Source organism: Silene latifolia, chromosome X (assembly GCF_048544455.1).
Source record: "Silene latifolia isolate original U9 population chromosome X, ASM4854445v1, whole genome shotgun sequence".
In the NCBI taxonomy this organism is placed as follows: Eukaryota; Viridiplantae; Streptophyta; class Magnoliopsida; order Caryophyllales; family Caryophyllaceae; genus Silene; species Silene latifolia.
Window position 1 is genome coordinate 147,941,089 of NC_133537.1, and position 26,594 is coordinate 147,967,682.

The 26,594-nt window shown below is 43.1% G+C and overlaps 1 protein-coding gene and 1 long non-coding RNA gene across 2 annotated transcripts; one reads left to right on the plus strand and one right to left on the minus strand.

The window, feature by feature from the left end:
• Positions 1-482: 482 nt before the first annotated feature.
• On the minus strand, positions 483-5,542 carry LOC141623665 (uncharacterized). Its single transcript, XR_012533502.1, has 3 exons — positions 5,378-5,542; positions 4,970-5,006; positions 483-4,884 (listed from the first exon to the last, which is right to left on the minus strand). It is a non-coding gene; the product is annotated as an uncharacterized LOC141623665 (long non-coding RNA).
• Positions 5,543-25,383: 19,841 nt separating this feature from the next.
• LOC141618525 (uncharacterized) lies at positions 25,384-26,016 on the plus strand. The gene has a single exon (XM_074435631.1). It carries the CDS (start codon positions 25,384-25,386, stop codon positions 26,014-26,016), a length of 633 nt encoding a protein of 210 aa, XP_074291732.1.
• Positions 26,017-26,594: the final 578 nt, after the last annotated feature.

Here is a 26,594-nt window from a genome sequence, read left to right on the forward strand (position 1 = left end):
AAATCCAACTTAAATCCCTTATAATCCATATTTGCGGGTTTTTGTCATTAAATTCAATTCCGGATTGTAGAGGTTCAATTTGTTCATATTGAGTTTCTGGAATTCATCATTGATATAGTTTAATCTGTTTATTCGCATGTTCGTCGCATATTTGTCATTAATCCATTGTATTTAACCTAATTAATTGACTTATTTCAATAGAGGACTCATTAATATTTTCATCGTAATTTCATGTAATTAATCCGTTTCCGATTCATCCTATCCATGTTTATCGCTTTTACGACCATCATTCACATGTAATTAACCTATTAATCACTTCCATCCGAGTAAATATTTCAATCCATCATTAAATTCATCAATTCAAATTAACGATTTTTGTTAAAACCGGCCGAGAACTCACCCTTGGAATGACGCAAAGAATCGCCGCGCTTGCGCCTCTTCAGGGCGCGATCTGCTTGCGCTGTTCGAGATGAGTTATGTCCCTGAACTCCGTTTCTGCCTTGACCTAGTTTGTTTAGTTTACGTATTAACTAACTATTATCCGTATTATCACTTTCTGTTTCGTTCGTTAATTTCTTTCTTTCTTTCCTTTTATCTCTTTTTCTCAAATTATCCGTTTTAAAGGTATTTTCGACATAAATCGCCTAATCCAATGTAATTATTGTAATTTTCATTATTGTAATTCGTAATTATTGTATTTCTTTTATTGTCTGTATGTTTTCACATGTAATTGAACTTAAATTCCAACTTCGAACCAATTGTATGCTAATTACGTGTCAACCGACTTAGTTAAATTCTCACATGCTAGGATTAAAACTTGGATGTTGCATTGCATGCATATAGCCGACGATATATCGAGTATGAATAACGTCCCTAATTATTAGTAGAGGCCGCTATCGAGGCGGGCGGGATTAGGTGTTCGATCAAAAGAGCTTCCTAATACGTACCCTCACCCCTTACTCCAGATCTCCGTGAGCACCCGTGTTCATTGGCATCCACGAGAGTCATTCTAGACATAGAATGCTAAGGGTAACGATTGCTTAGTGTTCATGTCACTACTTTGTGTCTTGACATGACACGAGGTATTCGAACGGTTCCAATTTCCCATAAAAATTGGTGGCGACTCCATACAAAATGCAAACGCTTGTTTTCGACCTTCACCAAGCGCCCCCGTGGGCGGCCCGTCACACGTTTGGCGACTCTTGGGATAATACACTTACGTGTAGCTAGGGTGAAACTTGAACAAGGTTAGGGAATAGTTTGTACAAGACAATTGTCGGTTTTCATAACTCGGTCTTCCTAGACCGTTTTATTCGGCCTTCCTAGGCCCAACCAAACCCATTCGACCAATCGTCCCGTCTAAACGGTCCTAATTCTTATTTGGGCCTAAGCATGGATAGCGATTGACGTCATCTATACCGTGATGCTTACTCTTGTTTGTATCAAGGGCCTTCACTACTTGAGGAAATGGACTAGGAATCGGCCTTACTCTTGTTTGGCACGAGCCTCTCCACAGACTTCGGGTTTGATGGTTCGGTATGGCAACCCACCCTTTAAACCAAAACCCTTTTAAATGCACTCAGCATCCCGTTATAATGCTTGTATAAATGTGTAAACCTTACGTGATCACCATTTCTAAACAAATCATGACGAATTTTCAAAAATCAAAACCCAATTTCAAAACAAAAATTTGAAAAAAGGCCTTCAATTAGCACAAAATCCGGTCAAAACTCTGTCCGTTTGTCGTGTCAAAATTCGGGCCACAAGCCCATTTCAAAACCTCATTTCGAGTCCACTCCTACAACTACACTACAGTTGACTAGGACACACATTTTCAAAGACCTTGTCTTTCTTCAAAACTCACTCAACAGCAGTAGCACACACCCGCTTCACGAGTCAAAACTTTTCCTCTTTTAGCAAGTGGGATAGAATGGTCGATCGTGTTTTGATTCGTCGCCGATCTCTTATCCAGTTTCCAAGATGCCCGGATCAAGTGATGAAACGAATCTCCAACAAATTCAAGATAGTAATGATCGAATCCTAGCCGCGCTAGCCCAAATGCAAGTTACCCAAAACCAAACCTATGACCGCCTTGAACTCATCGAGGGCCGTATCTTTGATGTAGAGGGAAGGTTGCCTCCCCTTAAAAGTGAAGTACTACGTTACTCCGATGACGAGTCTAGGGATGAGAATCCTATCATAGGGACAAGCTGCGGTGAGAAAAGACTCCAATACCTAGAGGAGCAATTGATGTACCTTAAGGGGGATGACATTTATAGGGAAAACAATCGCAAGTATGAAGCCGTCAATTCCAAATTGCCAACTAACTTTAGCATGACGGATATCCCTAAGTTCAAAGGACATGAGAACCCTTTGAACCACATCCGTGCCTTCAAGGATTACATGTCTATCAAAGGCATCAAACCCGAGATGTTCTTAAGGATCTTTCCTTCATCTCTTGACACCATCCCGAAGCAATGGTTCTACAGTTTAGATCACAAGAAGGTCGCTACTTGGGAAGACGCCGCAATCGAGTTCTCTAAACAATATGCGGATAATGCCAAAGGTCCCCTTTGGTTTTTACTATATGCATGAAATACCTCTCTAGGCTGTTGGCATACACTACTGAGGGATCAAGTTTTAATTACCACCCACTGTGCAAACCCCTTAAGCTCACTCACCTTATGTTTGCTGATGACTTATTGCTTTTTTGTAAAGGAGATGCTCAATCAATCATGACTATTCTTAGAACTTTCTCTACCTTTTCAAAGAGCTCTGGTTTAAACATGAGTAAAGGGAAGTCCAATGCTTATTTTAATGGGGTGCTAGAAGATCTAAAGAATGATATCCTCAAAGTTTCAGGTCTTGTTCAAGGTACCCTTCCGTTTAAATACCTAGGGGTCCCTATAAAAACTACAAGACTAAATGCTCAGGACTGTGCCCCCTTATTGATAAACTTTTGAGTAAGATAAGGGGTGTGGGGGCTAGGAAACTATCCTATGCAGGGAGGCTTGTTCTAGTACAATCAGTCTTTAAGACTCTCCACAACTACTGGGCCTCAATGTTTATTCTGCCTACTGGAGTCATCACAAAAGTGGAAGCAATTTACAGATGTTTCCTCTGGGATGGGGGTGTGGACTTTATCAGAACCCCCCTTGTCTCTTGGGAAAAAATCTGTCATCCAAAAAAGGAGGGTTGACTTGGGCTCAAAAATGATATTCTATGGAATAAAGCGGCAGTGGGGAAATTAGTATGGTGGATAGCATCCAGATCTGACCATCTCTGGGTCAAATGGGTAAGCCACACTTACTTAAAAGGGCAAAATTGGCAGACTTACTCCCCTCCCTCTAACTCAAGTTGGAGTTGGAGGAAGATTTGCCAAACCAAAAATATCTACACTGAAGCTTATATTCACCAGATCTGGACCAGTCAGAAGGGGCAAGAATATACTATTGCAAAGGGGTATGAGTTATTCGTGTGAAAAAGCCTGAGGTTTCCTGGGTTTCACAGGAAACATAGCTTTCTAGTCTGGATACATCAACACAATGGTCTCAACACAAAGGACAAATTACACAAGATAGGGGTCAGTCCTGAGTTCGCTTGTTGCATTTGTGATCGGGGCAGAGAAGATAACGACCACTTATTTTTTCAATGCCAGTACAGCAGAAGAGTAATTTCTGAAGTTGAAAAGTGGATGGGAATACGTTTACCTTACCAAGATCTGCAGGATTGGATGAATTCTCGAAGGGGATCCAAACTCAAAAGGGGCTTGATAAACTCGGTTTTGAATGCCTGCATCTACAGTATATGGCTCCAACGAAATCGTAGCAGGGTGGAGATGCAAATCCTTCGACCCGAAATTGTTGCCAGGCAACTTATCACAGAAATGAAGAAGAGGCTGCGAACCACGATCATCTTACCAGTGAAAGATAGAGATAAGAATTGGATTCAAGGTCTATTAGATTTGAATTGAAGATGACTGAAACTGAATAAAGGACGATGGAGGTGATTGAGATCGAAGAAGGTGAAGTTTATCTGGGTTTGTTGTCTAAATTAGGGATTTGGTCTATCTTGTTTTGTCATTCCTTATTTTGATCAGATTTGATGTCAGTGGGATGGAAGTTTTTGTTACGGTGTGGGCTTATAAGTCTGGGCTTGAGCTGTTTATTGAGTTAGGAAGTGGCCTGCTAGTGGCTGGTCCTATCTCAAATGTATGGTTACTCATCTTTTTGATAATATATTCTTACATTTTATCAAAAACAAAAAAAAAACAATATAACACTCTAGCAAACCAAATATCACCACTAAACTGCCCAACTCAACCTACCCTACCCAAATTCTCATTTAATACGGGCATTGCCCGCATAAGATTAAGAAGCATCAAATACATACAAAACAAACATTGTCTTTATTTTATTTTGAAAGTTTTCGATTCTTTGGGCATATTGATTTATGATTCGCCATTCAGAATTTTAGAGTGACTTCATAACGATACACCTATTTGACATAAAAGTGTATAAGCAAACTTTCAATCATCTATATGTTAAAAGGTTTTCAGATTGTTGTACTATGTAATTACATGTATCAGTTCTGCAAAATGTCATTTTCTATGAGTTTATTCTACCCTTGTTTGACATAGGTAAGTCTATCAAATTAAAAAATAGGAGAAATATGTATATAATAAGAGAGTATGATATCTAAGCGGACAAAGATGACAGGCATTCAAGAGGGGACTCAAGAGCCCCACCACACACACACACACGAACGAACTTGCTCAACAATCAACACAATTAGGGGTTGAATTCGACAATCCAATAAAGCTACAACCTTGAGGTTAAACCAAGTGTAAATTCATATCATCTTCATAGATTGGCAACTGTACACCTACAAAAGCATTAAGCTTAAATAACTTAAAATCTAAGGAGTATGTCATTTTCTAGGCCGGACAAATAGAGTACTTAAAGCGTACCTTTCAACGACTTTAAACCTAAAATTCACCTCTGCAGCTGCATGTATGATACCAAAGACATTCAAGTATAGCACAAGGGAAAATGATATTGTAAAAAATTGACGACAATTCAAATTGTACTGCATTGATACGTCGAAATATAGTTAATCTACTCCGCCATCTAGCAAGAGTCTAAAGAAAAGGTCATCTGAACCACAAATATGGTGAAACTTTGTCGAATTGAGGTCAAACATCAACTAATTGCTGAATTCCATCCTAAATTTTCCAACAAATACACTTTTACATTTAAAAGTTTTATTATATACGATTAAGGTTCAATAGTTAACTTAAGTATGGAGTGCGTTATATTTACATACATAATAAAAGAATAAAATAAAAATTTAATGAACTGAATAGAAGAAAACATACCTGATTAGTTACTCGTAAATCAAAGATGTATACATAGGGATTGGGGAAGGAAATTCAATCGCCAAGGAAGTAATTTAACACTACACTCGTTACACATGCATTTAAATAGGGCTTTATGAGATATGAATATTGTTAGGGATAAAAATTGTATTTTATCACCTGTAACATGGCGCTGTATTATTGGTAGAAAAGGTGGCAAGTAGATTAGGCGATGTGGCATATGGTTATTGGAAGATGGGAAGAAAAGGGGATTGGTGATGTGGCACAAAAGGGACCGTGGGGATTAAAGAGTGAACAAACACAAATTAGCAAAATAAAAGCCCACGTGCAAAATAGGGCCACCAACCAAGTCAATCAACAACTCCTTATTCTTTAGGGGTTGATCTGGTATTCAGGAACAGAAGCAGAAAACCCTAGGTCTGATTCCAGCAACTATTTAAGGGCCGAAGATCAACACTCAAGGCATTCATCAGTAATCTCGAGCAACACTTCACTCCTCAAAATCCATCTACAATTGGCAATATTTCTCTAGCAACATAACACTTGTATTTCCTTACTTGTTTACAAAATCTTGATTATAGTGCAAAGTTGGCGGGATTCCGACTCCCCCCGCGGTTGTTCCCACACCGGGTTTTCCGCGTCACCAAAAATCCTCCGTGTCATTCTCTTCGTTTGTTTTTATTTCGTTGTTCCTATCATTTGCATTTTAACCATAATTGGCATTTAGAATACTCACTATCACTCACATAATTAATTCATAATCGGTAAATTTTTACCAAAACAGTTTGGCGCCCACCGTGGGGCATAGTGATCATTTTCTATAGCCAAACCTCGCAAAACCGAACCAACCGTCACAATGTCTGGAACCAGCCAGAATCCTTCCAGCGACGAGCATGTCGGTCTGTCTTCCGGGAGCAGGACTTACTTCTGCATCCGCAGGATCAGTCAGTGCATCCCCAGCGTCCAACCAGACGATCCCCGTCAGCATGTCGACCAGAGCCATGCCCCAGCCTCAGAAGCCACCGCAGATTCCGAAGACAGCAGGTGCATCCAGTCAGTCCAAATCCAAAAGGGAAAGCAGCCCCAGCAGAGGTGAAGCTGTATCCAGAAGCCAGACCCAGGAAGCCTTAGGCGCAGAAGTTCTCCGAAGCAAAGGATCTCCAGCGCTTGATCCGATGCAGGTGATGATTCAGAGGATGGACACTCTGCGTCGGGCCATTGAGGATCTAAGAAAGGACAACCAGAACCTGATTGCTCAGATCGTGACAGCAGTCAAGCCCAAACTAGCATTAGCACCAGAGGCTCCGACCAGAACCAGCGGTGGAGGATCGGGTCGATCAATACCATCAGAACTAGTCACCAGACTGTACCTTACAGGAGTAGCACCCAGCGAACCAATTGAGCCCAGAGGATTAGGATGCCTATCATTTGATAATCCACCCAGTCTGCAGCAGACAACAGGTAACGCTTTGTTTAGCACCCCATCAGGATCTGACCTTCCACCCTTTTCAGGTACCCCCGCACACCAGACATCAGGATGGCAATCTGGACCTGTCATCAATGCATCAATTCCATCCTGCAACCAGTACACCAGTGGAGCCTGGATTGGAGGATTACAGCAGACACCAGGATGGCAGCCTGGATCCATAATCAGTGCAACACCAGTAACCAGTCATCCAGCACCAGGACAATTTTCTGGAGCGCCTTGGCTAGGAGGTACACCGGCTGGTTCTTTTCCGCCTGTTTCTAACCCTCTTGCAGGAGCAGGTAATTCGCTGGAGCAGCAATACCAGGAGCTGAGGGAGCTGATGTATAGGATGCCAGGCGTAGCCCATCCGTTGAAGAAAGCAGCCAGAGACAGCTACGCAGTCTCACCTTTCGTGGATGACATAGCCCTAATCGGTGTCCCTAAAGGATGTGTGCCTCCAGCCATGACGCTCTATGACGGAACCAAAGACCCACTTGACCATATCAACCACTACAAGCAGAAAATGATGGTGATAACCACAACTAGATCTCTAAAGGAAGCTTGTATGTGCAAGGGATTCGGGTCAACCCTGTCAGGAGCAGCCCTGTAGTAGTTCGTCGACCTGCCAAACAAGAGCATATCCAGCTTCGCCGACCTAGTCAACGACTTCAACCAGCAGTTCGCCATCAGCAGAAAGACGGAGAAGCAGACTAGTGACCTCTACCGGATAGTGCAAGGGTTCGAGGAGTCCACCTGTGATTACTTGAATAGGTTCAACAAGGAGAAGGTGGCTATCCCAAGATGTGATATAGCAACCGTTATACAAGCCTTCCGCCGAGGATCGCACTGAGAGTCGAGATCTTTACAAGGATCTGACGAAGCACCCTTGCACCACCTTTGAGGAAGTACAGACAAAGGCAATTGCTGTCATGAGATTGGAGGAAGACTCTGCACCAATCAGAGGCATCTATGATTCAGACCCAGTATCCATAAAAGCTCCAGTAGAAAAGAGAAGTGAAAGGCCCAAACCCTACAGCAGAAGCGTGAATAGAGTTTCTGGAAATTCTGAAGGAAAGAGCGAAGCAGATCTGCCTCCGAAAATAAGTGAGTATGGTTTTACTACCAATCTTGCAGGACTATTCAAAGCCTTGAAGGAGCTGGGACGCAGAGTCAGATGGCCAAAACTTCCAGAAGGAAACCCCGGCAGCAGAAAGGACACAGGCAAGAAGTGTGAGTTCCACGGCAGCAACAGCCACGACACCGATGAATGCCACTCCCTCGGAAAGGAAGTCAAATTCCACTATGATCAAGGAAACCTGGATCACCTCCTACCTAGAAACACAACCAGAGTAAACTCAGCAGATCAGGTTCTGTCATCTCCTCCTCCTCAATGCACTAGAACTGTGAATGTTATTACAGGTGGATCGGAGCTGTGTGGGCTGACATAGTCAGCATCAAAGAGGCACGCAACCAGAACTAAAGGAGACAGACCAGAAAATTCCTGCAGGATCAACCGCCAGAATCTGCCATCAGTCACCTTTGACGAAACAGATACAGAGTCTGCTCCAGAACAGCACCACGATGCCCTAATCATTACGCTTCCCATTAAAATTGCGAGGTGAGAAAGATCCTGGTGGATACCGGAAGCTCCGTGAACCTGATCATGTTAGAGACACTCAAAGGCATGGGATTCACCGAGAAAGATCTAGCAAAGAAGGTGGTCCCCTTGGTTGGTTTCAGTGGCGAAACAAAGCACTCCCTAAGAGAAATCGTCATCCCAACCTATGCCGGAGGTGTAAACAATCAGGTAAGGTATCTGGTTATTTACGGACCCTCTACTTACAATGTGATCCTTGGCAGGCCCTGGATCCACGAGATGAAAGCAATTCCCTCAACGTACCACCAATGTCTGAAGTTTCCAACACCTTAGCTTGGGGGGTGCAAGAGATACGTGGGGACCAGGAAGAAGCTAAGGATTGCTATAAAGTGGCTCTGAAGTCAACAACCAGCTCGCATGCATAGCAATTACAGAACCAGCGCATCCAGGATTAGTACATTGAGCCTCAGCAGGCAGAACTGGACAATGTCATCCTGGACGCGCTGCATCCAGAACGAACTGTGCTCATTGGATCTGAATGTACAGGTAACATTCGCAAAGAACTCGTTCGATTATTAAGAACTAACATAGATTGCTTTGCTTGGTCACATGATGATATGATAGGGATACACCCAAGCGTGATAACTCACAAGTTAAGTGTAGATCCAAGCTATAACCCGTGCAGCAGAAAAGAAAAAAGTTTGCTTCTGAAAGGAACCAGGTCATAAACCAGGAAGTAGATAACCTGCTCGCTGCAGGAAAGATTCGAGAAGTAAAATATCCAGAATGGCTGTCTAATGTGGTGGTGGTTCCGAAGAAGAATGGCAAGTGGAGGGTCTGCGTCGATTTCACGGATTTAAATAAAGCTTGCCCAAAGGATCCATTTCCACTACCACACATAGATTCCATGGTGGATGCTACTGCAGGCCACGAGATGCTGACATTCCTGGATGCGTGGAGCGGATATAACCAGATAAAGATGCACCCCAGTGACCAGGAAAAGACATCATTCAGATCCGAGCGAGGTATCTACTGTTATAATGTCATGCATTTTGGACGGAAAAATACATGATCTACCTATCAGAGGCTGGTAAACATGATGTTTAAAGAGCAAATAGGCCAAACTATGGAAGTATACATAGACGATATGGTTGTCAAATCGAAGCAGGCTTCACAGCACCACCAGCATCTGGCAGAAACTTTCAATACCCTCAGAAAATATCAAATGAAGCTGAATCCGACAAAGTGTACCTTTGGAGTATCCAGTGGAAACTTTCTGGGTTATATGGTGACCCAGAGGGGAATAGAGGCCACACTACTACAATTTAAGGCTACGAGAACGCCAATTAAAGAACGGTTAATAGCGGAACCGGTCTGTTTCTTATTTTTAGTTTGGGCACGCATGTATAATTCCAAAAGAGAGCGGTTGTCCGTTTGAACCGGGCTCGTAAATTAACAAAGAGAACGGTTACGTTTGACCAACCTTCTTAAATTAACAAAAAGACCGGTTAATAACTACAACCATTCTCCTTTACACAACAAACAGCACGGTCCCTTTTCCCCAATGTTCTCTTTGTAAATCCCTAAATATTAGACTTCCCCTTCAAACTTCTATCAGTTTCATTCAAACACAAAAAACATTCTTTCGCCCTACTGCCCTAGCCTTGTTTGATTTTCACTCGTCTCGCCCTTGCACGGTTGCACATTGTTCTTGCTGCTGATAAGACCGTTGTCCCTGATAGCTCACCTTTCATCGTTGCTGGTTTTTCTTGCTGCTGGTAAGACCCTTTTTCACTACTCTTCGATGTTAGCTTTAAGATAATACTACAATCGATATGTTCTCTGATTAATTCATTGAATCGCTACCTCTAAGACAACCCTATGTATAAATAATTTAATGTATGGTGATGTTAGGGTTTATTATTTGGTGATGATAGGGTTTAACAGACATATTCATAATTTGTTTGTTCATACCGAGTACGGAGTATAATTTAGACGGTTTCAGGGGCTTTGTCTTTGAAGCTTTGGTGGTTGCAATATAAGGGTTTAATGAATTTTTCACATGTAGTGGTTGTGATGAAGATGGTCAGGGGACCTGCAATTATTTAGGGTTTCAGGGGCTTGGTCTGTCTAGAATCATGGAGTATGAAAAAAATGCTAACCAGAATGAACTAGGGAAGAATTTATTAAGAGTTTTGTACATTGATCTTCCATGGGAGTTATCGAGTTTGATTTATAAAATAGTGTTTCATGGGTTAATGGCTTGGTGCAGGTGCAAAAGGAATAAGTGTTGCCTAAAACTCCAGATACTCGGGTTTGAGTGGCGACACGTCTATTCAGAAATGTTCAGCATTCACCTTACTATAGCAGGAACTTTAAGGCTTTGTATCACATAGCTTAGATTGAGTTATCGAGCCAATGATGCACCATATGAAAGCTAGAATAGTTGGCTCTTATATCCAATTGGAATTATACAAAATTATCGCCTAGTTTGTGATTTATAAAGCTGTAAACAGTTTAGATCAGTTCTGAAAGTTCAACACTACCTTGTGCAGCAGCATCAAATTTCAGACTTCATATCTCTTAACTCAAGTCGAATAAAAATGCCCAACATAAATTAAATGAAAGCTAATTAAGTTAGGTTTCATTTCCAATTGGAATGACACAAAAAAAAACTTCTAGAATGTGAGATATGGTCGTTTCTTTGCTGACAGGTCAGTTCTGAAAGTTCAGAATTACCTTGTGCAGCAGCAACAACTTTCAGACTTCATATCTCTTAACTCAAGTCGAATAAAAATATCCAACATACATCAAATGAAAGCTAATTGAGTTATCTTTCATTTCTAATTGGAATTATACAAAAAAAACTTCTAGATTGTGAGATATGGTCCTTTCTTTGCTGACAGGTCAGTTTTGAAAGTTCAGCAGTACCTTGTGCAGCAGCAAAAAATTTCACACTTCATAGCTCTTAACTCAAGTTGAACAAAAGTTCCCAACATAAATCAAATGAAAGATAATTTGGTTAGATTTCATTTCCAATTGGAAGCAGACAAAAAAAACTTCTAGATTGTGAGATATGATCCTTTGTTTGTTGACAGGTCAGTTCTGAAAGTTCAGCATTACCTTGTGCAGCAGCAACAACTTTCAGACTTAATATCTCTTTACTCAAGTCAAATAAAAATGCCCAACATACATCAAATAAAAGCTAATTGAGTTAGCTTTAATTTCCAATTGGAATCATATAAAAAAAACTTCTATACTGTGAGATATGGTCCTTTCTTTTCTGATAGGTCAGTTCTGAAAGTTCAGCACTACCTTATGCAGCAGCAACAAATTTCAGACTTCATAGCTCTTAACTCAAGTCGAATAAAAATTCCCAGCATACATCAAATGAAAGATAATTCTGTTAGCTTTCATTTCGAATTAGAATAACACAAAAAAACCTTCTAGATTGTGAGTCAGAGTGCTTTCTTTGCAGAGAGGTTAATTCTGACCTGTACGATCTTCACCCGTGCCGTCATCTTGCAGTTACTATAACTCGAGCCACATAGAAGATATAAACCTGATTCTAACTCTCACATTTAGCTAACACTCTCGTCTTTCCACTTACCTAAGAACCATAGGAATCGAGTATAGGGAAGTGGTGATATGAAGCTTTCAACACACCCGTTGTAAACTGAAGCTTAATTCCCAAATAAAGCCTTATTGTACTCCAATTGTGACCATATGACCCCTAGCCCTTGTAAACTGTGTATTGGAGTGAAATATATGTTGCTCTGACCCCTAGCTCTTGCTTCATTTATTTATCTAAAGTGTGTATTTTTATCCTTGTAAGTCATATAATGCTAAATATTTTACTTGAACCAGAAATTGGATATCTTTACATATACTTAATAATTTATAAAATGTCTTTACCCTGCAAGCCATCTTCTTTAGCTTGTTAATGGCTGAAAATTGTTTGAGGTGTGGTAAAATAGCTGAATCGAGAAGTTTGTTTGGCACACTTGTCTCATCTACTATCCAAGCATTTGTAAGGAAACCTTGGTAAACACCTAGACACAAAACAAAATCAGGAACGAGAGGTAATCAAAAGAGGAAAGAATACGGGTAAATCCTAATAGCAATACCAATCAGAAACACTAACCGTACAAGTAAGTAGGCTGAGACATCCAAGTTTTAATATCCTGTGTCCTTTGAGTAAGGCCTGTTAAATATAATATATGGATGAGAGTCCAACAAAAACAGAAAATAGTCGTTGCAAGAGTTGGCCACACAAGGGGGAATATAAAACCTTATTTTGACAGTGACTTTGTGGATGAGAATCTGAAGTTATCTTGCAGTCATCTTGAAATATTGCAGACCTAACATCAGAAAAGAAGGGGAATCAGTCAGTCAAACCTAACGTCACCTCTGGAAAAACATTGATACACATTATTGGTCCATAAAGCTTTAATTTCAGAAAAAAAACATTGATACGTATTGTTTAGGTATTTTTAACCAAATCGATTAATTAGGGTCAATGTAGTCTATATTCGTTGGTCGATTGTATGATGATTTGTATGTCAATAGGTAAACGGAAAAAATAAAGTACGTAATGTAAATTGACACGTAAGATTTTGGTGACGCGGAAAACCCAATGTGGGAACAACCGCGGGAGGGACGGTACCCTGCCAAGTATTGCACTATATGAATTGGAGAATGATTACAATTGTGATGCGTAGCTAATCCTGCTGGCCCTAGGCGTCAGGCCTGCAAGATCCAGAATGAGCGTATATTATTTGCTGAGATATGATATTGATTATTGTTGTATGAATGAATACGGATGTGTTGAATGAGTTGTCTTGGATCTCCTCTTTGATTTGCTTCCTTGGCTATTTATAGGGTAAGAACCCTAGACATGTCCTACCTCGAATATGGAAAGGGAATATTATTTCCATAAGGACTTCTTTCCAAACCCGAACTCTTTTACCAATTCTCCCCAATCTCCCTAACTTCTCTCTGACTTCTCCCTAACTTCTCCCTAACACTCTTTTTCCTAACGCGGGCACCTTCTATTCACGGGCTCTTGATCCTTCTCAAGCCCATCTCTCCTTTTCCTGACCGCGGACTCCCTTTCTCCTTACCACCTCTTTTGTAATCTTTATCTTATCAAATGGGCCTTTTCTATTATGCTATTTTTAGCCCAAATAGTTTGCCCCAAATTTCTTGCGAAGTACGCTTTCAAGTATCGAGCAAGGAATTTTACGTAACTAAATGCTAAACCCTACGCCGTCTTTTCTCTTCTTCCCATACATCCCATCATTTCCAGCCGCCCTACTACTCTTTCTCCGCACCCAACTCCCTCTCTCCTCTTTATAACTCCAACGTCCCTCTTCACTCTCATTAACCACTTCAAATTATTTCAAAAACTCATCTCTCTTAAACCCTCAATCTTCCTTCCCCTTTATTCTCCACCGCTTCACTTGTTTCCCCTCCCCGTCTCCATCACGGGTAATCCATCTTCTTCTCTCCTTTTAATCTTCATTTTCTCTCTTCATCATGGGTAAAACTCGACAGTCTTCGTTAACCCCTACACCCTCCGACCGCAATCTTGACCCTACTTTCCCTTCTCGGGGACTTTTCAAACACCCACATGATTGTGACTCCGTCCTAACTCCGGCCGACATTCCGACGATCAAGAACCTGCTTGGTCTTGGTGATGGGGTGGATATTGCCATCTCGAACCGGACGAAAAGCCGACGCCCTCCGTCCAGGGTGGGTTTGCTTCTACTTATATCCGTTTAGATATGGCCTCCGTTTCCCTTTCCCTAAACTCATTCAAGATTTTATCTTCACCAACAATTTCGCCATGGCACAAATCTCTGCCGCCATTTGGAGAGTTCTTCTCTATTCTCTGGCCGCTGGTCAGAGTACTGGCAAATCTGTCACCCTGGGCGATCTGGCCCATATGTACAAAATCAGGTCCCTGGGCAGGGGTCAATTCTCCTTCCGGGGCCGTGGAGAGGCTCCCTTCAAACATGTGTCAAAATCTCGCGATGAGAAATGGTTTGAGGACTTCTTCTACGTGAGGAAGGACTCAATCCGCCTCCGCCGATTATATTTTCGAGAAATGGGTTCGACTTGAGTAAGTAGCTTTCTTGTTACCCGATTTGTTTTATCTCGCCGCTTACTAGCTTACTTCATCGCCTTTGTGCGGGCCCCCTGCGACCTCACCCGTATCGGCGCCAAGATCCCCGCATGCAAAGAAGTCGTTCAAAGATTTCGAGTCCGAGAGAAAGTTCCCGGACACGCTTCCTGGTTTTTCTCCTGCTTCTTCCTCCAATCCTCCTCAATCAGCCCACGGTATGTCTTCTGGTAAGGTTTCTGTAGCCACTCTCGTTTGCATGCCGTTTCTGCGGACGTTTTAACCATTCTGTCGCCTGAGGCTATGCGTGCTTGCAGGTTCAAAAGTCGATCAACTGGAACTCATCCTCCAAAGTGCTAAAAGAAAGAGACCCTCCGCCGGCCCGATGTGGCCTCCGCCTCCAAGAGGAGTGCTCCGCCTCTTTTCGACTCCTCCCACAGTTTCCAGTTCGGCTGCACGCGTGCCCCTGGAGGTTAATCCGTTATCTCGCCATCCGCCTACTCCCCCTGCCAGTCCTCGTGCTTCGTCTAATGGGGGCATCATTGCTCATTTCCCAGAAGGCTTTGGGAACGTGGACAAGGTGCCCTACTGGCCGGAGATCAATCAGCTGCTCTTTCCTTCTGTTGAGGAAACGTTTTCGGAGTTTACCCCAGAGGAGATGGCTGAAAACGATGTGCACAATGCCTTCATGGTAAATATTCTTCACTTTCTACCCACTGTTTTCTGCATTTACTCGGATTTTGCCTCCCGATTTCCTTGCCGACTCTTGATTTGCTCCGCCCCGGACCCTCCGTCGCACTCTACAATAGGAAGATGATCAACATAGTGCAGACGACCAGCCGTGCTACCAGTGCCAAGAATCAGGAGCTGAAGGAAACTGTCGCGGATCTGGCGCAGCAGCGGGTTGATCTGAAGGAGCGTGTGGTGGAGCTGAAGGCTGAGCTTCCTGACACCAAGAAAAAGTTGAAGGAGGGGGCTGATCAGTTGGCTCGAACCCAGGCCGTGTGCAGCACTTTCTCTGACTCCCTCAAGCGCTCTGATGAGAAGATCAGTGAGCTGATTTCCCTGGCCACCAATGTTGTTGCATATGCTACCTGGCGGGGAAAGATCAGTGGGATGCGTGCTGCCCTTGAGGAGGCTCCCACTCAGCAGACCATAGAGGAAGAGGAGAAGCAGCTGGAGATGCTCTACCCCGCTCAACCCGATCCGAGTATCTTGATGCCCGAGGTTGGTGAGGTGAATTCTCTGCGTTGGGCCGAGCAGCAGCCGGGGGTGATCTTTGGAATGTCCCGGGATTTCTTGCGACGAGCTCGGGGAGCTATGGCGGCCGAGGATTCTCAGTGAGCGGTACACGAAATGAGAGGTCGGCAGGCGAAGGGATGCAGGAGGTGGAGGTCATTAATGTGACCGATAATTAAATTTTTATGTTTTGATAAACTTTTTGCGGCCGGCCCCGGAGGTGGCGAGACTTTGTAAGTTTTAAACTTGTTCTTGTGTTTGCTCGCCGGGGTGGCGGTTAAACTTGGGGCCGTATTTTGGCCATATTTTGAAATGCCCCTTGTCATAGTTTGGCAAGGTTTTAGCTTACATATCGTGTGTTTGTTGTTTATCTTCCCTGTTTTTAGGAAGTTTATGCCGTGTCAGTCTGTTTGACTGATTTAGGCGAGTCCTGTCACCCTGAAAAGGATAACGTTATGACTCGGCTAGTCTGCCGTGTCGACCGATGGTCGATTTAGGCGTATGCCGCAATGTAAGGAGGAGTGGCTGTGTCAACCTAGGAGGCTGATTTAGACCAGCCTGGTCAGCCTGAAAAGACTGACCCAGACCAAGCTAGCTGTCGTGTCAGCCGAATGGCTGATTTAGGCATATGCCGCAGTTTTTGGACTACTTAACCTTGTTCATGACGCAAGGTGTGTTCATCTCATTTAATGGCAACAGGGGCGTCATTGAGGCAATTTTATCGTCTTTCTAGGACCAGATGGAGACGACTGCGGGATTACGGTAGCGAGATATCCCTACGTTCCATGTTCGTTTTTGCATGCATCTTTGGGGCCCCGATTAAGTGCGATTAGTGCGAGCTACGTCCAGGGGGTGGTATCGGGGGTATTTGGATAAGCGTATTCACCGTCGGCCAGGCTCCCTTTCGTATGTTCCACGGTCACTTTGGTGAGGGTGCTCCTTGTGGAGAAAATAGGTTGGGCATGTTGGAGTGCCGTGTGCCTTGTCACCCCACGTTGGCAGTTAACAGTCCTGCTAGACATCATTTCAAAGTACCATAGATACCAGAATTCAAAGTGATGTGCTTAGAGAAGCCTAAAAATAAGAAAATCTATAAAAATGATGTGAAGTACATGTCGCCATCTCATGGGTTACCAGAGCAATTGTGGTCCCAGGACGCTGCCAGACCACACCATCCAATAGTAGTTTAAAGTTTAAAAAAATAACTTAAAGATACCAGAAATAAGAGTGATACTGGCAGTATGCCTACTACCGAATTTTTATTTTAAAAATGATTTGGCTTCTCACAGTACATTATTCTGAAAGCTAGAGTCTACTTATTATTAAAAGTAATATCTCTTCAGGTGAAGTATATTCCATGGGCGTTGTATGATTTGACTGTCCATAGTCATCGATCAGATGCGCCATGGCCAACAACTCCTTCTACGGTATGGTCCTTCCCATTTGTAGGCGAATTTGCACTCGCTTTTCGATTTTTGGTGTTTTGAAACACCTCTCGGAGAACTAGGTCTCCTACCTCCAGTGAGTCGACTTTCACATTCTTGTTGTAACTCCCGGCCACCGATCGTTTGTAGGCGACCGGACGGATTTTTGCGCTTGCTCGCGGCTCGTCAGTGTGTCCAGGCTTCGGTCATGTCCGCATTGTTCGGTTCCCTCGTCATATTTTCATACCGTGAGTGGGAATTAGAACTTCGATGGAATGACCGCTTCGCGCCAAACACCGGATCGAAGGGTGTTTGACTGTTGCTACCTTTGGCGTCGTTACGTCGGACCATAACACTAGTGGCAACTCATCCGCCCACTTTCCTCCTAACTCCCGTAACCTCCTTCTCGATTGTCCATAATAATTTTATTCTTTGGATTCACTTGTCCATTGGACTTTGGAGTCCTAGGTGCGACTTTTTTAAGGTGATATTCCACCGGCACAAAGTATCCTCGGTATCGTTGGAGATGAATTGTGAGCCATTGTCACATATGATTTCTGATGGGATACCAAATCTGCAAACGATGTTTCGTTTTATGAATGAAATGACTTGTTTGTCTTTTACCTCCGTGAATGCTTCTGCCTCTATCCACTTGGAGAAGTAATCTGTCATTGCTAGCATCCGGGTTACATTTCCGTGGCCCGTGGTAGGGGGCCTACTATGTCCATGCCCCATGCCATGAATGGCCAAGGAGAGATGATAGGGAGCAGAGGCTCCGCTGGCTGGTGGATCATGGGCGCTGAGCGCTGGCAGGCATCACATTTTCGTGCATACTCTGCTGCATCTGCTTTCATTGAAGGCCAATAATATCCCTGTCTAAGTGCTTTATTTGCCGGACTCGCCCCCGCATGGTTTCCACATTCGCCCGTGGAGAGCATGTAACACGATCTGCGCTTCTTCCTTGTCCAGGCACCGTAGGTAGGGGCCTGCTAGCGATTTTCTGAATAATATATCATCAATAAGTATGAATCTGGAGGCCTTTATTCTAAAAGCTCTTACTTTCTTCTTATCATCTGGTAGCTTGTTATGGCGCAGCCAGTCTAGGTAAGGTGTGCGTCAGTCGTCTGCTGGATCGGCTACCTGGTCAAGCGTCTGCCCGTTTGACCGAGAGCTCTCACCTTCCTCTGTAACTGCTTGGATTTCCTTTTTGCTTTGTGGATCCTCCAGTTCACCCCTGTCTATTTCGTCTTCCTTACGGATAGAGGGTTCCAAAGATATGTGCTATTGGAATCTTTGGATAGCTCTGTTGGCTTGAATGTTGCCCCCGGGGTTGCTGGGCGTCGCTTCCACGTTCGATCTCTGGGGACCTGTTTAAGCTTGCAAGATTCGAATTTTTGTTTTAATTCCTTTGCTACTTTTAGGTATGCTATCATCTTCGAATCTCTGGCTATAAACTCATCATTCACGTGGTTGACTATTAACAAGGAGTCACTGGATATGAGCAGGTGTCTGACCCCTGACTCCAGTGCTAGCTTCATTCCCAATATCAAGGCTCGTATTCTGTTTCATTGTTGGTTGCCTTGAATTCACATCTTACAGCTTGCGCTATCAGATCTCCCTGTGGTGATCGCAAAATTAATCCTACGCCTGTCCCCCTTTGGTTGGAGGCTCCGTCGATATGCATCCGCGGACACGTCTCGCTTGCTTCCTTCTAAAGTGAGGATCTCGATGTCGCCGGATTCTCGGATGGCCGGATGAAGTCGACACGGTCGGCAAAGTGCTCGTGATTTGATTCTTTGTTCTAGGGTCGTATTGGATGTCGTATCCATTGAGGTGTACAAACCATTTAGACATTCTTCCTGATAGCTCAGGCCTCCTCATGATAGCTTTTAGCGGGTAGTTTGTCACAACATGTATGATGTGTGACTCAAAATAGGGACGCAGTTTGCGAGATTCTACTACCAATGCTAGTACTAACTTTTCAAGATATGTGTACCTGGTCTCTGCCGGCAGCAGAGACTTGCTTACGTAGTACACTGGCTTCTGCTCCTTTTCTTGCTCTCTGACCAGGACAGCACTCACTGCTACTTCTGTGACAGCTAGGTATAGGAATAATGGTTCACCTGGCTTTGGTTTTGACAACGAGTGGCGGGAATTTCTTGAGATAGTGCTTCAGGTCTCGAAGGATTGCTCGTGTTCGGCCGGTCCGCTCAAACTTCCGGCTTTTCCTTAGCACGTAAAATAGCCTCGCATTTGTCGAAGATCTTGAAATGAACCTGTTCAGGGCTGCTACCTTTCCAGCTAGTCTTTGAACATCCTTAGGTTTCTCGGGTGATTCCAGCTGTAAGATAGCTTTGATCTGCTCGATGCTGGCTTCTATTCCTCTCTGAGTTACGATATAGCCCAAGAATTTGCCAGAAGACACCCCGAAGGTGCATTTAGATGGGTTTAATTTCATCTTGTATTCCCTGAGGGTCTTGAATGTTTCGCCAGATGTCACATATGATCTTTGGCTTTTCGATTTCACCACCATGTCATCAATGTACACCTCCATGGTTCTTCCTATCTGCTCTTTGAACATGCGGTTAACCAACCTTTGATATGTGGAGCCTGCATTCTTTAGGCCGAACGGCATGACGTTGTAGCAATATATTCCTCTTTCGGACATAAATGATGTCTTCTCTGGTCCTGCAGGATCCATCTTGATCCGATTGTATCCACTCCATGCATCCGAAATGTTAGCATCTCGTGTCCAGTTGTTGCATCTACCATTGCATCAATATGAGGCAGCGGGAATGGATCTTTAGGACATGCTTTGTTGAGATCAGTGAAGTCCACACATACTCTCCACTTCCCATTCTTTTTAGGCACCACCACTACATTAGACAACCATTCTGGGTATTTCACTTCTCTTATCTTCTTTCTTTGCCAGCAGTCTGTCTACTTCCTGGTTGATTACCTTATTTTCTCTCGCCGCAAACTTTCTCCTTCTGTTGGATGGGTTTACACTTTGGGTCCACGTTAAGCTTATGTGTTATGATGGATGGATCTATGCCTATCATATCATCGTATGACCATGCAAAGCAATCCATGTTATCTTGTAAGAACTTGACTAGCTGCTGTCGTAAGCTTCATGTACATCCTGCTCCAATGAGCACGGTTCTCTCCGGGTGCGGCTTGTCCGGGTTAATCCGATCCGGCTCTTCTGCTTGGGGGCTCGATGTATTCGTCTGGATAGGCCGCTTCAGTAATTGCTATGTGGGAGGGTGGCGGTGCACTTGAGTGCCTTCTTGTAGCGACCTCTAGCTTCCTCCTGATCTCTTCTTATCGTTTCTACTCCCCATGGGGTAGGGAACTTTATGCACTGGTGATATGTTGAAAGGACTGCTTTCATCTGGTGCAGCCATGGTCTTCCTAGGACGACGTTGTAAGTAGAGGGGCCATCTATAACCAGGTACCTGACTTGCTTGTTGACTCCTCCCACATAGGTGGGGATGATTATCTCACCTAGCGAGTTGGTGTTTCTCCCTCGAAGCCTACTAGCGGGATAGTCTTCTCTCAGAATCCTTCTCATTTGAATCCCATGTTCTCTATGGTTTTCAAAGATGATTAAGTTGACCGAGCTTCCGTATCTACCAAGACCTTTCTTCGTGCAATTGGCCATTGACAAGGTGATAATAAGTGCATCATGGTGTTCTCGTTCATCGTATGTATCTCCTTCATCAAAGCTTCATGGCGGGCAGGTCGTTGTGAGAAATTCTACAAGAGTTGGTTGGCTGTCTCCTTTGGTCTCGGTGGCATGTCTCTTGGTCTGCTGAGTATGTCAGCCGCTTAAGTCCGAGCTTTGTTATCACGTTTATAATTTTAGTGCATGTGGGTGGGTTCCCGGCCATGAGCCTACCTTATCCCGCCGCTTGCCCCCACGTGGTAACAGATGGCTCGGCTTTCCTTGTTCGTCTGACAGGCGCTTGATCTCTCTTCTCAATGTGTAGCAATCCTCAGTATTGTGTCCGATATCACGATGGAATTCACACTTCTTTTTGCTATCCTTTCTCCAAGCTTGCTCTTCTACTGATGGGTTGGGCCACCTGACTCCATTTCCCATCTCTCTGAGCGCCTTCAAGATTCCTCCGATACCTGTAGTGAATCCATACTCTGCCAGGGTGGGGAGTAGCTGGTTTTCCTCGATTCTGTTGACTTCCCTCCCATATGGTCTGTATCTCTCGTCCTTCTTGTTGGTGGTTTGCTTTCTTCCTGATTTCTCCACGGCTGAAGTACTAGAAATACTTGGCGCGTTCTGTAAGCTGATTTCTTCCTGATACACATTATTGGTCCATAAAGCTTTAATTTCAGAAAAAAAACATTGATACGTATTGTTTAGGTATTTTTAACCAAATCGATTAATTAGGGTCAATGTAGTCTATATTCGTTGGTCGATTGTATGATGATTTGTATGTCAATAGGTAAACGGAAAAAATAAAGTACGTAATGTAAATTGACACGTAAGATTTTGGTGACGCGGAAAACCCAATGTGGGAACAACCGCGGGAGGGACGGTACCCTGCCAAGTATTGCACTATATGAATTGGAGAATGATTACAATTGTGATGCGTAGCTAATCCCGCCGGCCCTAGGCGCCAGCCCGCAAGATCCAGAATGAGCGTATATTATTTGCTGAGATATGATCTTGATTATTGTTGTATGAATGAATACGGATGTGTTGAATGAGTTGTCTTGGATCTCCTCTTTGATTTGCTTCCTTGGCTATTTATAGGGTAAGAACCCTAGACATGTCCTACCTCGAATATGGAAAGGGAATATTATTTCCATAAGGACTTCTTTCCAAACCCGAACTCTTTTACCAATTCTCCCCAATCTCCCTAACTTCTCCCTGACTTCTCCTTAACTTCTCCCTAACACTCCTTTTCCTAACGCGGGCACCTTCTTTTGACGGGCTCTTGATCCTTCTCATGCCCATCTCCCCTTTTTCTGACCGCGGACTCCCTTTCTCCTTACCACCTCTTTTGTAATCTTTATCTTATCAAATGGGCCTTTTCTATTATGCTATTTTTAGCCCAAACACGTATAATGATCTAATTTGGTTTTGACAACATGATTTTATATTGACGATGGTAATAATTGAGCCGAGAAACTCTTTACATAAACTGATAGTGTCAAATTAAATATAATTGTAATATTAGTTGCTTTTTTCTATTATATAGACCAATATGGATCGTACGTGGATGATGGATGGGAAAAGATGTGATCCTAAATATGATGCCGGTTTAGCTGAATTTTATAAATTTGTTAGAAAGAATGTGAAAGACAAGTCTAATATGCCATGCCCTTGTGAAATGTGTCTGAATATCAAATATATGAACTTCTCGGATGTTAAAATCCATTTAGAAAAGAATAAATTTATTTCAAAGTATAAACTTTGGAGGTTTCATGGGGAGTCTAGAGTGGTACAGAAAATGGAGGAAAATATGGGAGAGACTGAGATTGAGGGGGGAAGTCTTCCTATAGAAAAAGGTATCGACTCACCGGAAGATTCGGACTGGGATATGAATTCTTGTGATATGAATTCTGTGTCCGCTGACGAGTTTGATGATGATGAATTAGAAAAAATATTACGAGATCGGTTAATTGAAGACGGTCTTGAAGAAGATAACCCTTACCTAGAGCTATGACATGTACGGAGTGTGGCAGGGGTCGAAAACTGATATTTGCAGCTTATCACGAAAGGTATACATAAAGCTTCCCATTTTCGAACTTCTATTTATTTATGCCTGGCTATTTACGTGAAATTTTCTCATTGTCCTCTTTTTTTAATCAAAGTGATCATTGGATGTTGGCTGCAATTATTCCATTTGAAAGTATTGTGTATTGGTGTGATCCTGCTGGGTATACGAAGCCTCGATAGTTTATCATGGAAATAATTAATAGGTAAATCATGTATATTACATGTTAGTGCGTGATTTGAATTATGTTTGACATAACGACTTATTTTAGTTAAATCAAATACAGAGCCTTCGGGAAAAGAAACTCTATCGATCCACTTGCAGGGCTCGAGGCAAAACCAATTACTTGGAGAATAATTAAGGTATATCTTTTATATTGTCAATATTTATTAGGAAAAAATTCAATTTGTGTATGTAGCATTTAGTGAAACTTTCTGATTTGGAGTTAGGTGTTGTCTCTTTTGATGCATTCGAAGGGTAATGGAAGTATATAGTTGTCAGTTGTGTTCAATGTTTTTGGTCTGTTGGTGCGTGCATCATGATGTAGCTGCGGTCACCTGATAGACTACTTAGACTATAGTTGAATCATGTCAAATTTGATGGATTTTGGTTTGTTGGTGCGTGCATCATCTGAATGTGCCGCATATCGAGCTCTTACGGAATCTGTGATTCCTAAATCTCACCCCTATTTTTTAGTCTTAGGGTTGAGCCTTGATCTGAGGTACTTCCTGCTTTAGCCTTTATCGCTCGGCACCTGATCAGTTTGTGTAGCTTTTGGTCTGTTGGTGCATCATGTGAATGTGCAGCATCTGATTTGTTGATGTAGCATTTAGTGCTGATTTTCTCCAGTATTTGCATTCTCGCCAGTTTTTGCATCAGGCTTTATTTTGGCCTGTTTTTTGTCGGAGTAGATATAACATATGTATATGGGTTTGGGAGCGTATTATGCGGGTATTATATTTGTCGATATAGATATATTAATATTACCCCAAATGTATGTATTTTTTTTCTTCGTTTCAATTATTTTCATCGCTTTGCTTATTATAATCTCCATCTTATTAATTGCTTTACTTTACACGTCATATATATAGCGTATTAACTAAATTTTTGGATGTCCTATATATATAGGTCATGCTTAACGCCCCAAAGACATATACGGTTAAGCAAATCGACGAGGTGCGGAATGTTTGGGCTGAATTCACACTCAATTTTAAGCCGAAAAGTAATTATGGATGAAGACGATTACAATTTTTTGATGTTCAATTATTTTTGCACTTACATGCTACTAAGTAATAACGATTCAAGGATTTTTAGTTATATTTTGTAAGTATGAAAGTACGTTTGTAGCCTATGCGCTACTACAAACATTAACGATGTATATTTTTTCAAGGATTTGTCCTTGTTAATTCCAAAAAAATTTGTTGCGTAAAATATGCTGGAGTTTCTGAATTTTAATGCAGGCTTAATTCTTATATGAGCTATATACGATTCAATCGTGTAGGAATTACAATGAAAAAGGAAATATAAAAAAAATCACTTTTCAAAGAGAACGGTTAATTGTTAAACCTGTTCTATTTGAAATGGTACAACAATGGCGCCAAATGGTATATCATAGAGCACGCCTTAACAAACAGGATGGTTGTATCATCCCCCATTCTCTTTGAAAAGGTTCAACAATGGCGCCAAACACCTTTGTCAAAGAGAACGCCTTAACAAAGAGCCCGGTCCCCTTTTACACCCGTGTTGTTTGAAATATCAATGAGAGCGGTTCCCTTTAGCAACCGTGCTATTTGAAATAACAACGAGCACGGGTTGACCATTTACCAACCGTTCTCATATATCAAAGAGAACGCGCCAGCCTGAGCCGGTTGAAAGATGCATTTAGAACGGTGCTTGACCGTTCTCCTTAATGGTTATTGTAGTAGTGCCAAAGATCGAACAAATCGAGCAATTCTGCACCGGAGTCACCACGAAAACCGAAAGACGTCCCCAAATACCGACCGGAAGAGTGGCAGCCCTTAACAAATTCATATCCAGATCCTCGGACAGATGCAGGCTGTTTTACGATGTACTTAGAAAGAGCCAGAGATTCGAGTGGACGGAGGAACATGTGAGAGCATTTCAGAGTCAAACGTTATCTCAAAGACCCCACCACTCCCGTCAAGCGTAACCGGGAGAGCCACTATTCCCGTCTGTCGATCCACGAAGTAGCGATCGGTGCGGCAACTAGTGCGAGAGCAGGAAGGATCACAAAGACCCGGTGTATTACGTCGCAAGTCTCGCTTCCGGCGGAGACCGGTACACGTCACTAGAAAAACTTATCCTTGCACTAGTTACTGCATCTTATAAATTGCGTCCCTACTTCGAGTCTCATACAATTTCTGTGATAACTAACTATCCTCTTAAGACCATCATGAGAAAACAAGAATTGTCAGGGAGGATGGCTAAATGGTCCGTGCACTTGAGCGGTTACAATTTGAAGTTTGAACCCCGTACGGCCATAAAGTCTCAGGCTCTAGAAGACTTTGTGTCTGACTTCTGCCTAGCTCTCCAGACCCAGGCAGAACAGGACATTCTGAGTCTGGAAGAAGATAAAGGGGAACAAGTATGGGAGCTACATATGGACGGAGCCTCCAATGCCAAAGGAGCAGGAGTAGGACTGTCACCCCAGGGAGATCTCATCGTCCAGGCTGTGCGATGTGAATTCAAAGCCACAAACAACGAAGCAGAATATGAGGCATTGATCCTGGGTCTGAAGCTGGCACTGGATCTGAAAATCAGACACCTCCAGGTTTACAGTGATTCTAAGCTTATAGTTAACCATGTTAATGGTTTCTATGAGGCCAGGGATCCCAGGATGATGGCATACCTAGACGTAGAAAAGGAGCTAAAAATCAGATTTGTCACGTTCAACATCAAGCAAATCCCCAGGGATCAGAATGCAGAAGCAGACGCACTAGCCACCCTGGGGGCAACCGTCAAAGCAGGAGCCATCTCCACAAAACCAATTGTCCACGTGCTGGAGCCAGCAACACTAAAATCTTAGCAGAAGCGAGCGGTGTGCGCAGACCAGCAGGAAGAAAATGCTCTAGATCGGAGGAAACCATACCGGATTGGTCAGAATGATATCCGCCAAAGCAGATAAAAAGGAGGTAAGGAGCTTCAAAATGAGAGCATCTAGATTCATACTAATTGATGGTGTTCTGTTCAGGAAATCCCTTGCTGGACCCTACCTCAGATGCCTGGATCGGGAAGAGTCTCAGACTGTTTTGCATGCTCTCCATAGTGGAGAATGTGGAAACCATGCAGGGGGAAAGAGCCTGTCCAACAAGTCACTGAGGCAGGGATACTTCTGGCCCACAATGCGTAAAGATGCCATGGAATTCGCAAAAAGATGTGACGCTTGTCAGAGGCACGCCACGTCGCCCACCACCACAGAGCCTCTGCGCATCGACGTTATCTCACCATGGCCCTTCATGAAGTGGGGAATGGACATCGTGGGACCACTACCCAGAGCACCAGGAAACAAAGTCTATATGCTCGCCATGACGGACTACTTCTCCAAATGGATAGAAGCAGAATCATCCTCCCAGGTTAAAGAAACCCAGGTGATATCCTTCATTA

Bases quoted from the DNA above. Each gene is read 5' to 3' on its own strand.
- LOC141618525 (XM_074435631.1), top strand. From the start codon at position 25,384: ATGAGAAAACAAGAATTGTCAGGGAGGATGGCTAAATGGTCCGTGCAC.